This window comes from Pantherophis guttatus, chromosome 2, assembly GCF_059756535.1.
Source record: "Pantherophis guttatus breed Tessera chromosome 2, ASM5975653v1, whole genome shotgun sequence".
Lineage (NCBI taxonomy): Eukaryota > Metazoa > Chordata > Lepidosauria > Squamata > Colubridae > Pantherophis > Pantherophis guttatus.
Window position 1 is genome coordinate 172,449,689 of NC_142064.1, and position 12,326 is coordinate 172,462,014.

The window sequence follows — 12,326 nt, forward strand, 5'->3', positions numbered from 1 at the left end:
ATTATTTTATTATGAACTACAGGTCCCCCAAGCTTATCAGCTGCCTTGGTTAATGACGTTCAAAATTATGACAGTGCTGAAAAAATAACTTTACAACCAGTGCCCTCATTTGTGACCATCACAGTGTTTCTCAGTCATGTGATTGTCATTATAGTCACTATGCTTTGTCCTGTGCATGGCTTGTTCTCCCTACCACCTTGCAGAGGGGAGATTGGAAAGGAAGGGATTACAAGAGAACAAGCAAGCATATGAGGAATACACATCAAAAAGAGTGTAGTTAGGGCTAGGAGCCATGAGTGCTAAACCTGCATCCTGGTGTATTCCCTATGGTGTGCCTGCTTGCTCTCTTGTAATCCCTTCCTCTCCAATTTCTTCCCTTTAGGATGAGGGGAAGAAAAAAAGAGAGTCAGACAGAGGCGAGAGTGCCTACAGAAAATATCTTTCCCTGCCATCTCAGAGCAGAGAGATTGAAGAGGAAGGGATCGCATGACAATAAGCAGGCACATAATGTTGAATACACTGGGCTCTTTGTGTAATGTGCTGCTAACTGAGGCACTCCTTTCAATATGTATGTCCCCTGCTTGCTCTCCTATAACTGCTTCTTTTCCAGTGAACCTAAATACAGGCTTTAATTCCCTTCTTGCTAATTATCCTAGCTCTGGGATAATTCCAAAGTGGGGAAAAGGAAAGCACAATTGTGGTCACACGGTTTCCCACTTAGTACTGCTTTGCTCCATGACGGAGCAGCCGGTCCCCTATAAAATCTGTTGGTTAATAACAGTTCTTTAGTTTTTAAGCTACATTAAAACAAGCTTCTTAAAGAGTGCCAGATTCCATTTGTGGTAGCTAAATGAGTGCTACCTGTCTACTATAATCCCTATTTGTTACAGAGATAGGGCTGCCCTTGAAGTTCACTTGGAAGCTATAACTGGTCCAGAATATGGCCACAGAAAAGCCATTACAGATGTAGCTCAGGTTTATTTATTCAGGTTTATTTATTTATTGGTTTGATTTATATGGCGCCCTTCTCCGGAGACTCAGGGCGGTTTACAATGCGTTAAGCAATAGCTTTCATACTTTTGTATATACCTGCTTAGTAGGGCTTTCACCCCCTCCCTCAAGCGGTGTTCTATTTTATACAAAGTCAGCTTATTGCCCCCACAAACCGGGTCCTCATTTTACCTACCTCGAAAGGATAGAAGGCTGAGTCAACCTTGATGTTGCCCCTACAACATCTCTGCTCTTCAAATTACCCCAGTTACCCCTGGCTTGTAGATGGCATTTTGAAATGCTGGATTTCATCTATAAAGCCCTACATGCCTTGGGGCCCACTTCTCTAGAACCACCTTTATCCAATTGTCTTTGCCTGTCCTATAAAATCTGACGGTTAATAACTCTGCTTCACTTAAAAAAAAAAAAAAAAAAAACTACATTAAAGCAAGCTTCTTAAAGAGAGTGCTAGATTCCTAGGAGCCGGTTGATGATCATTAAACAGACAATAGCATAAAGAGATGAACAAATGGGATAAATCTGCTGTTATAAAATGGTATGGCACACCTTTTATAAAACTTGGGACATGTTTGAATTTTTAAAACGATTAATATATATAGAAGCAAGTTCATCCATAATGCACATTGGGGCATGGCTGCACTAAAACCAAAGGTGTGAAGTCAGGCCTGTTCTGTGGACTTAAGGCTGAATAGAGAGTAAAACAAGACGCAAGAGGTAACTGGACTTTTGCCTTTCCCTGGAATTCTCCGGGATGCTAAAGGAGATCCTGCTAACCTTTGCCGCTTTCTCTAGGTCTGAAGTCACTCTTGAGATTGACAACCGTCTTTGCTACCAAGCTTCAAACAAATGCTTCCCTGATGCAGAAAGTGCTGCTGATTACCTGGCTGCCCTGTCGGCAGTAGAGCGTCTAGAGTTTCCATATCCACTCAAAGCCGTGAAAGGTTAGGGGATTTTCCCCCCCCCTCTTCCAGGGGTATGGAAAAGGCACCTCAGGAAAGCAACGTTGCTTGGCCGTTCTCTTTGCAGCCAAGTTTATAACACAGATCTGTTGCTTCTCCAGGTACAAAAGATACAGTCGGCACCGACCCATTCAAGTTATTGCCCTTGGTGGTGGTAGCAGCCCTCATTCTCCTCGTGATCCTGGTACTGGGTGTGCTGGTGGCCCGGCGTAAAAGAGAACATAGCACTCTCTGGTTTCCTGAAGGTTTCAGCCTGAAGAAAGAGAGTAGCAACAAGAACCGGCGTGAGCCTGTGGGTCAGGATGCCCTGGGCATGAAGTAAGAGGCCCTTATTCATTCAAGAGCTAGCGAGAAACAATCTCCAATCTTTGTTTCAGAGGCTTGTTAAAGAAAAGGAAGAAAAGCCTCAGGGACAATCATGTTAACGTTTTGCTAAGTGACACATTTAACATGGCAAAACTTGCTGTCCCCTTCCTGCTATGTAAACGATTAAGGAAGAGATTTTTATTTTCCTACAATAAGCCTAGAAACCCAGTGGGCTAATGGAGAAGAATTTCATCCCTCTTCTACCAGTATATGTGCCTGCATGGAATACTCTTACTACTTGTGGCCATTGTATGCATTGTTTGTAGCTGTAGCTGTAGTATGTTGCCTCTGCTGTAAAGGATAGTCGGCTTCCTTCGATTTTACTTCGAAGCTAGCCCTTTCTCAACTAATTAATTAAATGTATTGGCTGCCCATCTCATATCCAATGACTCTGGGCAGCTTATGACATTGAAAAACATTAAAATCATCCACCATAAAAAATAACAGTGGATTAAAAACATTTAACGGATAAAATCATGGATACAAGATAGCAGAAAAGGGAGCCGGACACACATATGTGCCTGCAGGTGGATGTTTGGAATATAGCCAGAGGTACAATTCCATGGCCTGCTATGCTCTAGCCTCTCATTTCACTGCATACGTTTTCCTCTTTCAGGAATATTGGCAAAGGGGAGAGCCTGATACCAGACAGCTCGGAAGACTGGCTGGAAGCCGAATGCCCAGAGGCCAAGCGTCTTAAGGTATTGCCTGCTCATTGTGAGACTTTGGCTGACTTGAGAACCGGAGCTGCAAAGGTATTCCAGCTCATATTCCGAACTATTACATTGCCTCTTCTCCTTTTCTTCCCCTTTCTGGTTTTCAAGCCTGGGCAATGTTATATGCACAGTTCTCTGCCAAGCTCCTGGTGGCCTTACTTGTTTGGTGTTTCCCAAAAAGGACATTGTAATCAGTACATGCTACATACTATATAATGCAGACTCTGTAGAGGAAGTATGACTCTATGATAAATGTTGGCCTTGTGTTCTTCATCACCAGGTGGAAGAGCCAGCCTTAGACTGCGAAGACCCAGTGGATTGCCGGCAATGGACTCAGCACCACTTGGTGGCAGCAGATATCCGTATGCCTCCATCTATGGCCCTGACACCACCCCAGGGTGAATTTGACACTGACTGCATGGATGTCAATGTCCGTGGGCCAGGTAACACAAAACAGCTTGTTAGATGGACACTGTACCCATGCCCTCTGGTGGAGTCTTTATAGACAACATTTGATCTGTCCAGGATTTCTCTCTTCATGTCCTTTTCTTAATTTTAGCATTTATTCTTTTTTTTAAAAAAAACAACACCACCATTTTATTGATTTTATTGTAATTTTTTTGTATGAGTGTTGTGAGTCATTGAGAGATAATTGGCATACAGGTTTCAGAAATGATTATTACAATAGTTCAATAAGGAACAAACTCTGTTAAAGTCACCTTTTATTGGGTTGTCCATACAGATGGTTTTACCCCACTTATGTTGGCCTCCTTTTGCGGTGGTGGCATGGAGACTGATCTGACTGAGGAAGAGGAAGCAGATGACTCCTCTGCCAACATTATCTCAGACCTCATCTGCCAGGGGGCTAACTTGAGTGCCCAAACAGACCGCACAGGGGAGACTGCACTTCATTTGGCTGCTAGGTATGCCCGGGCTGATGCTGCCAAACGCTTGCTCGATGCTGGTGCCGATACCAATGCTCAAGATAACACAGGACGTACCCCACTTCATGCTGCTGTGACGGCTGATGCCCAAGGAGTCTTCCAGGTGAGCCTTGTCCTGAAGATATACTCACTCTATGAATGAATCAATGGAGCCTTTCTACTTCTAGAAATACAATTTTTCTGTTATCCTCATATTAGCTCATATTAAGAGCACAAAAGCCCTGTGACTCATTTGTTTTAATGTGAATGTTGCAATCTAGTTAATGTGCCATCGATCTGTTAACCTCCGAGATACTCTAAAAAGGCAGCCCTAGCTTTCCTAATAACCAAACAGCAGCTGATTTAAATATTGTAATGTAGACAGTATTGCTTTACTACGTTGAATGACATAGTTTGCTCTTCTTCCACTCTGGTTAGATCCTGATCCGGAATCGATCTACAGATTTAGATGCTCGAATGGGAGATGGTTCAACTGCACTGATCCTGGCAGCAAGGTTAGCTGTTGAAGGCATGGTGGAAGAATTGATCGCCTGTCATGCTGATGTCAATGCCGTGGACGAATTGGGTATGTAATTTGCAAAATGAATTGGCTTGGTCTCAGCTTGGCTAGGTTTGGGACAAGTTTCTTAACTTGACTATGTTCTATTGATTTCCACTACATTCCACTTTAGATTCTTAGGTAACCACTTCATAACTCATTTACAAGATTGCCCCAGATTGATTTAGTAAAGATGCTCATAATTCAATGTATATATTTTTTTTTCTCAAGCACTTACTTTCTAACCTGGCTACCACTCTCTTCCTTAGCTTTTTTTTGTTTTGTTTTGTTTTGTTTTTAGCACATGTTGATGAACTTTACTGCTGCAGAAGCTATGCAGTCAACCGGGAGAGTGGGAGACTAGAATATGTGATAAAAATGAAAAGATTTTGGTTATGAAGATGACTTATAGTTATTAATTAGGGAGAGGGCTTGATACGTAGGGGTAAACTGAAAAACATTATGAACAATAGATTGTCCTTCCAGTCTTTTATAAATAAATTTATTAATTTATTTATTTATAAATTTATTAATTTTCCTGCAGCAAATAATCCATAGTTCTTCAAGTTTTTACTAAACAATTCTTGGCTGCAGATCAGCTGATTTACTGGAAGATTTTTCTGTTATCCTCATATTAGCTCATATTAACAGCACAGAACACAGTGTCTTTTAATTTATACAAAACTCAGTGTTAATGGGCAATATGGAAGATGACAATCTGGCATGATTGAAGAAAGATAATTCCTTAAAATTTAGGAAAAGTCGTATACTAGAAGGCTTTTAGAAAAAATCTAAGAATCATTAGCAAGTGACAAATATATTTATTCTCTTGATATCACTTCTACCAGGAAAATCAGCCCTGCACTGGGCAGCAGCTGTCAATAATGTAGAGGCTACAATTGCTCTGCTAAAGAACGGGGCCAACAAGGACATGCAGGACAGTAAGGTGAGTTCTCCAGTTGCCTTTTTAAAAATCACATTATGCCTTTGTCATAACAGTCACAAAGCTAACAGGAAAAGGTTAACTCCCATCTTTTCTAGTGAGAAAGCGGGGTTTAGGCTTTTGTACCAGGTGGATTGACCTGGTACACCCCACCCCCCTTTTCTCTCTCTTCCATTTTGGGCTGAAAGATAATGATTTTAGTTTATACTTGTTGCATCCTAAATTTTACACTTGAAAATATCTTCCCATTTGACCTGGTGATTTCCTTTAGAATGAGCTGTCTTGAATGCATATGAGGAGAGAGTGATTTGTACAGTCATTCACTGCTGTTAATTTAAATCAGCCATTTCGACAATGCCTTCAGGGACTGTTGGCCATATTTAGCAGAGAATTCTGGTAATGTGAGAATGTCAAACTATTTGTCGAATGTGATCATGAATTTGCCTTCTCTGCAACAGGAGGAAACACCACTGTTTCTAGCAGCTCGGGAGGGCAGTTATGAGGCAGCCAAAATTCTACTGGATCACTTTGCCAACCGTGAGATCACTGACCATATGGATCGACTGCCACGTGATGTGGCTCAGGAGCGCTTGCACCATGATATTGTTCGACTTTTGGATGACTACAACACTGTGCGCAGCCCACAAGGAGTCCTGCCTGGCGGTCACTCTCTCTCCCCTCTCATGTGCCCTCCTAATAGCTTCTTACCTAGCCTGAAGCCCACCCCGCAGGGCAAGAAGAGCCGTCGGCCTAGCACAAAGAATGTGACAGCTGGAAGCAGTGCCAGTCTGGCACGGGAGAGCAAAGAGGCCAAGGCGCGTGCCAAGAAGCTAAATTTGGAGTGTCAAGGCTCTCTCCTGGAGAGCTCTGTCACCCTGTCTCCAGTCGACTCATTGGACTCTCCCTATGTGCCTAACCCTGCCTCACCTGGGGTCTTTCACACCGCCAATGCCTCGCTGTCTGTGCCCTCTACCCCCATGGTCCACGGCATGATGGACCCACCCTTTGCTGTCAGCTTGGCACGCCTTAGCGACCTAGGGGATGGCACTCTGCTTTCCATGAACCGCCTCTCTGTGCCACCTGGCCGCATGGGGCTCAGTCTGGGCATGGTGAGCCCTGTGGCCATGCCTTTTGAGTGGCGTGCCCGTATTCCCACTTCTCAGTGCCAACCCATCATAGGGGTAGTCCACCCTGCTGCTTCCCATCCCAACCTGCACCAGTCTGGCCAAGCTTTCCCACCAGGATTGCTTCTGCCTAACCACATGGCCATGGGGCACAGCTCTCAGGGCTTGCCCAACCCAACTCCAGCCCAGGCCAAGGAAGCTCCCCAGCCAATGCCTCCACCACCAGCTGCTGTGCGCAGTAACCAACCTGTCTCACCCCAAGAGGGCCAGGGTCAGGTGGCACCACCACGCGGAGGGCCCCCACCATACCTGAAGGCAGCAGGGGTAGAGGATTATCCAACCCCACCATCGCAGCACAGTTATACGCAGGGGCAGGACGCAACACCCAAGCACTTCCTTCACCCTCCCAGTGAGCACCCCTATCTGACTCCTTCCCCAGAGTCCCCGGAGCAATGGAGTAGTCCCTCACCACATTCCTTGTCTGACTGGTCTGAATCCACACCCAGCCCAACTGTATTAGGGCCAAGCCACACCCAGCTTCCTTCGGCAGAGCCCTCCGCTAAAATGCAGGTGTTCGCATGAGGCGCTTGTTTGTGAAACACATCCCAGAGGCCTAGGTCCCTCTGTGGCCCCCATTGGGGCCTGTGCCAGCCTTGGGGGTTCTCATTTCCCCATAATTGTGTTTTTATAAGAAAAAACTAAAGTGTAAAAAGTTTTTTTTAAAAAAATGCCTGATCGAGGAGAGGAAAGGATGGCCTCATCATTCCCACACTGCCATGGAACTCAGGCTGGTCCTTTCTTCCCCTCCCATGTTGTCTCATCAACTAGGTTTTGGGGAACTTTTTTTTTTTTTTTTACAAGAGATCTTTTTGTATAAACCTTGCATTTAACTCTAAGCTTTTTTGTTTTTTACAATGTACTCAGTATCAGATCCTGTTGCGTGCCATTCTTCTTCCTCCAGGTCTAGGGCTGTAAGGGAGAGAATTATATCCCTTGTTCTTCCTTGGAATGGTTTTGTCTCTTGGGCTGAGCAGCCACCTCCCCTCCCACCGTGTTGGGACGGGACTCTGCTCACGGTATTTGTGTACTGGGTACGCAGCATTAGCTCACTGGCACTGCCGTCCAGAGGATCGAATCACAATCTTGCCTCTGTCACACAGGGAACTAAGCCCCACAGCCCCATCCTCAAACTCGGCACTTCGTCACATTCCAGGTTAATTTATTCATCTTAAATTCTGCTGCACTCTCCATCTATCAGTCCCCCCTCCACCTCCCCGAGTTGTTTCTCCTAATGCTAGCAATAGTCCTGGTGACTTTCTAGTCTCCAGAGTATTTTGAGCCACTCTGTATTTTTATACCTGACCCTCTTTTGTCGCTCCTGGATCTTATCTAAGGCTGCCTTTGACCAATCTTACGTTTTCATCGATGACGCATGTTTTGCCCCTGTGGTACTATAGGATCTTGAGGCAATCACAGATACGAGGGCATCACTTTGGCATAAAAGGTACTAAGTTAGTATAAAATACTTTTGTTTCTCATGAAGACTTTTGGCCCAGCAGTCCGCTATCTATTTTGCTTTGTATACCCTACCTCCTTGTACCCTGTACATTCCAGTTATTCCTGGCTGTAAATATTGCTGGCGGGAGCAGTGGCAGACAGGATTTTGTTCCCCTGGGCGACCACTGCTTTCTGCTTCCTTCTCCCTTTCCATGCTATGTAGCATAGTGGGGGAACAGCTCTGCTAGTTGCCCCCCCTCCCCCCCGCCGCCATAGAACCATTTCTAGCTCATTTTAAAACTTTTTTTAAAAAAATCCAGTGTAAAACAAGTAGCTTTAAAGCAGCTGGGTGCTTTCTGTACAGACGGCTTAAGCCGTGGCATAATAAACATAGCTAATAAGGAAACTGCCTTCCCTTCCTCTGTGTCATTTATTTTTCATTTGTTTATTTAGACTGTGTAACAATGCATTAAAGAATGTACAAATGTTCCACTAACAAAAACATTGCCTTGTTTTCTTTCCATCCGAGTCAATTCAGAATACTAACAACTGTTCTTCTACTACAAGACTCCCCTATGGCTATTATCCGACCGGTTCAGTATGAACATAAACATTTGGACAAAAGCATAAAAAGAATATGCCAACTCTTGAGTCAATATTCCAGTGTGGAGTTTGCAAAGAGTGAAGCACTTAGACAGCCTGCATAATTTAAATTAGAATGTGTTGAACTTTTCCTTCCGAACAGAGATTTTTTTGACATTCATTTTCTGTTACTGAAATATAGTATCTATTATGCCTTGCATTAGGCTTCCATGGGGGGTGGAGGGAGAGGTGTGGTTAGACATGTTTGGGGGTTCCCCCCCCCCTGTATTGCAGCTGTGGAGGATACCCAGGGCTTCCTCACTATATTGTGCAGAAGTAAAATAAATAGTATTGGTCAAGTTTCCAACAGAAAAATCTCTTCAAGAAATCAAGGAATGCAAAAAAGAAAAGAAAAGAAAAAGAAAAGATGTACAGAATATTTGAAAAGCAAATTTGCTGGCACAAGACAAACTATTTCTAATAAAATATTATTCCTTTATGTTTTTAACTGAAAACATTCACTTCGATTTTTAACTGTCTGACTCCTTGGACTCAGTATATCACATATGATACAATTTACAAATGAACCATACATACCCATTTTTAAGAAAAAGGTATTTGGTACTTCCAAAACAAGCTTTTTGTTTGAAATTTACAAAGATTAAACACTTATATTCATCTAATGCAGAAAATCAGTGGCAGCACAATACACGTTCTTGTAATTGCATTGTTAAAAGACAAAATATAACACTCATTTGCAACCTAAATAGTGTAGCAGTGTGGTTCATTGGAGGTTCAGTTTATTCTTGCAACACCCTACTTTTATCATTTAAACATTTCCCACTATCCTGCCAGAGCTGAAGAAGCTTCTTCAATGAGAAGAAAAATGTCTTCAAAAGAAAAAACAAGGAAGTCCAGTTGCCTCATGAAAAAGCACTTTTGGGACAACCTTTGACCTGGATGACTGAGACTCTCTACAGATCTTTAAACATGATCAATGTACTTGTTGAAATTACTGTCCACCAGCTTTCATACTTTCTCCCCCATTTTCCCCCTCTGCACACATTAATTTGTAAAGACAGCCATTAAAGTCTTTAAACCAGGGGTCCCCAACCTCCAAGCTGCAGGCCTGTGCTGGGCCACAGCCTCTTCAGAAATGGGCTGCAGAAGTGTGTGTGCAAAGCTGCATTTGTGAAAGTGGCACATGTGCAAAACCATCCCCTCTCCTCCAGTCCGCCAAAGTTTGGAGATGAAGAAATTCTCAAGATTTTATTTCAAAATAGAAACTGAAAAATCAATTAGATTTTACAAATAAATATTCTACATTGCTTTAAGTTATAAATCAGTGGAGTATAGGAGACTTGCATCCTATTGTCACAGTCTATTCACTTCCATGGGGATATTGAAGTTTTCCCCAGTGAAAAGGGATCCCAACCTTATGTGCAGAATTTCATTTTTACCACAGCTCTATATTTAGAATTTGTGGCCCCAAGTGGCTAAAAACACCATTGGTACTATCTGAGCAAGGATATAAAGAATAAAAGTGTGCTCTGGGATTAATACAAAGCAGTTTTCAGAGTTCTGCAGTTAATTTAGGAGGTGAAACCTTGTGTGAGAAAGTACAAAAAGATGATAGCAGACAAAATATGCTCAATTATTGCTGTACCTCAGAAGTTGGTGCAATCGGCGCCCTCTCATGAAGTAAGGGAATCAAGTAGGAAACTGATCACATACCTGCTACTTTACATTTTTTACATGAGGCATTTTAATTCCACCTCTGCCTTAGACGAAATAGTGAATGGGCTTTTGCACTTTTGCAAGGAAAGTAAGGCGTAAATTGCCTAATTGCCATCCCTCTGGCTGAAAGCATTAAGATGAAAGCTTTCCGCTCATTGCTGACAAAAAGTCTGCCAAAATTACTGCATCATTGACTGGAGAAGAAATACAACTACTTGTCTATTTTTTTTTAAAAAAAGAACGTGTGCATTGGTATGCCATGGTAAGAATGCAGGTCAGGTGATGAGTGGCGAGGCAATAAGACTTTTGAGCGCAGAGCCATTGGTACTATGTTGAGGGATAGTCTGAGAGATTTTGCTGGATACAGAAGACTTTCTTCAACCAGCCGTACCCTTGATGAAGATCACAGCTATAACCACCTTCACTATTTTTTTAGGGGTATTTTCCCCTTGATGTTGCCTCACTTTTCTTTTCAATCTTGTCTGAAGGGATTTTTTAAAAAATGATGGTTGGTTGTGCAATCAGCCAGATGTTTAGACTGGTTTGACATTTTTATCCAACTTGAATAATGGAATGAAGGCTCTGCTTTAATCTGGGTCTATTGTTTTTAACACAGCTTTTCAATACAAAAGATATTTTTGTCAGGGAGCCATAGTTCAGAACTTAATTTGTTGAACCAGTGAAGTCTTGATATTTTCTCTGGTCAAATATAACACCCCACCTCTTTTTCCATACATTTATATACATCCACAACTTTGGAACACTTCTAAAGAAACATAGACATCTTTATCCATAAATAAACCAAAATGCAAGTTTCCTTAACTATGAATGAAGCTTGGCTTCCTTGTGAATAAAAGGCATGTCTTACTTCAGAAATACTGAAAAAGTAGTAATTTGAATAGCTGAGTAGTCAGTCACTCCCATTCTAATGAAAGAATCTGAAAACATTTCTTCCTGGGGTCGTATTTCAAAAGCTGACTTATCAATTTACCTAAATAGGCATTGCCCATTTCTCTGCTTTTCTTTTTGACTAAAGGATAGTCTTCAATCTGTTCTATTCCCTTTAAACCCTCTAATAATTCCTTAGCAGGTGTCATCCCTGGCCTATTTATTTTTTTAATTTCCTTTTTCCTCTTCCTTGCCACCATGTGGCAGCAGAGATAGATATGTTTCCAGTTCAGTCTATTTGAACTGATTGGGATTTTATTACACTCAACTATTACAGATAGAAATAGTAGTTGTCTTTAATAATGTTGAATATCTTTCCACTAGAAAAAAATAAGAAAAGCATTCTGACCTAATCTGGGAATTAATGAAGTGGCTTCATCAAATACCTAAAGTTGATCAATTAATAGCTATTGTATTTTAAATGCAGAGTGATTCAAAGAAAAGGGCTATTAGTTTCTGTTAAGTGAGACACATAAATATATTAAAATAATCTGCCCATTCATGCAGTTATAAAAGTAGCAATAATTTAATTTATTGGTCTAATCCATGAGTTATATACTTAGTATATACTCTTCAAATTGTATAAATCATTCACCTTTTACTAAAGATCACTTATGACAGTTGCTTTTGCATTTTCCCCTCAAACTCATATGCTCCAATAAAAGAATTCATGTTGGAATAATGTTTTTAATTTTTTGCTACAGTATTCCAACATGGCTTCCCCTCTGGAGTGCTGCAGTTTGGAAATGAAAGCTTTATGACCTCTAGGGACTAATACACCAATTATCTATCACTCCTTCCCTTCATCTTCGTTCTCTTTGCCTGTTTGCAAGCCATGTGTGATGAAAGCTACAAGGGCAGATGAACACGGGTCCAAGGAACTGGTGGCTGGCTCAGAGAAGACTGCTAACAAACATTTACTGGGATTCCCTCAAAATCTAAGCTGACTTAAAAATTGTAA

At 42.0% G+C, this 12,326-nt stretch overlaps 1 protein-coding gene across 2 annotated transcripts in view; it reads left to right on the forward strand.

Moving 5' to 3' along the window:
* Nucleotides 1–8,600, forward strand: part of NOTCH3 (notch receptor 3) — a 67,334-nt gene extending 58,734 nt beyond the window's left edge. The window contains exons 27-34 of one of the 2 annotated variants that reach the window (XM_087883616.1): nt 1,804–1,952; nt 2,072–2,288; nt 2,953–3,091; nt 3,333–3,495; nt 3,795–4,099; nt 4,414–4,561; nt 5,383–5,480; nt 5,936–8,600. In XM_087883616.1, coding sequence (XP_087739742.1) covers nt 1,804–1,952; nt 2,072–2,288; nt 2,953–3,091; nt 3,333–3,495; nt 3,795–4,099; nt 4,414–4,561; nt 5,383–5,480; nt 5,936–7,183 — 2,467 coding nt within the window. In that variant the 3' untranslated portion in view covers nt 7,184–8,600. The remainder of the gene's footprint in view (nt 1–1,803; nt 1,953–2,071; nt 2,289–2,952; nt 3,092–3,332; nt 3,496–3,794; nt 4,100–4,413; nt 4,562–5,382; nt 5,481–5,935) is intronic. The other variant, XM_087883617.1, reaches the window with a different exon arrangement.
* The last annotated feature ends 3,726 nt before the right edge of the window (nt 8,601–12,326 follow it).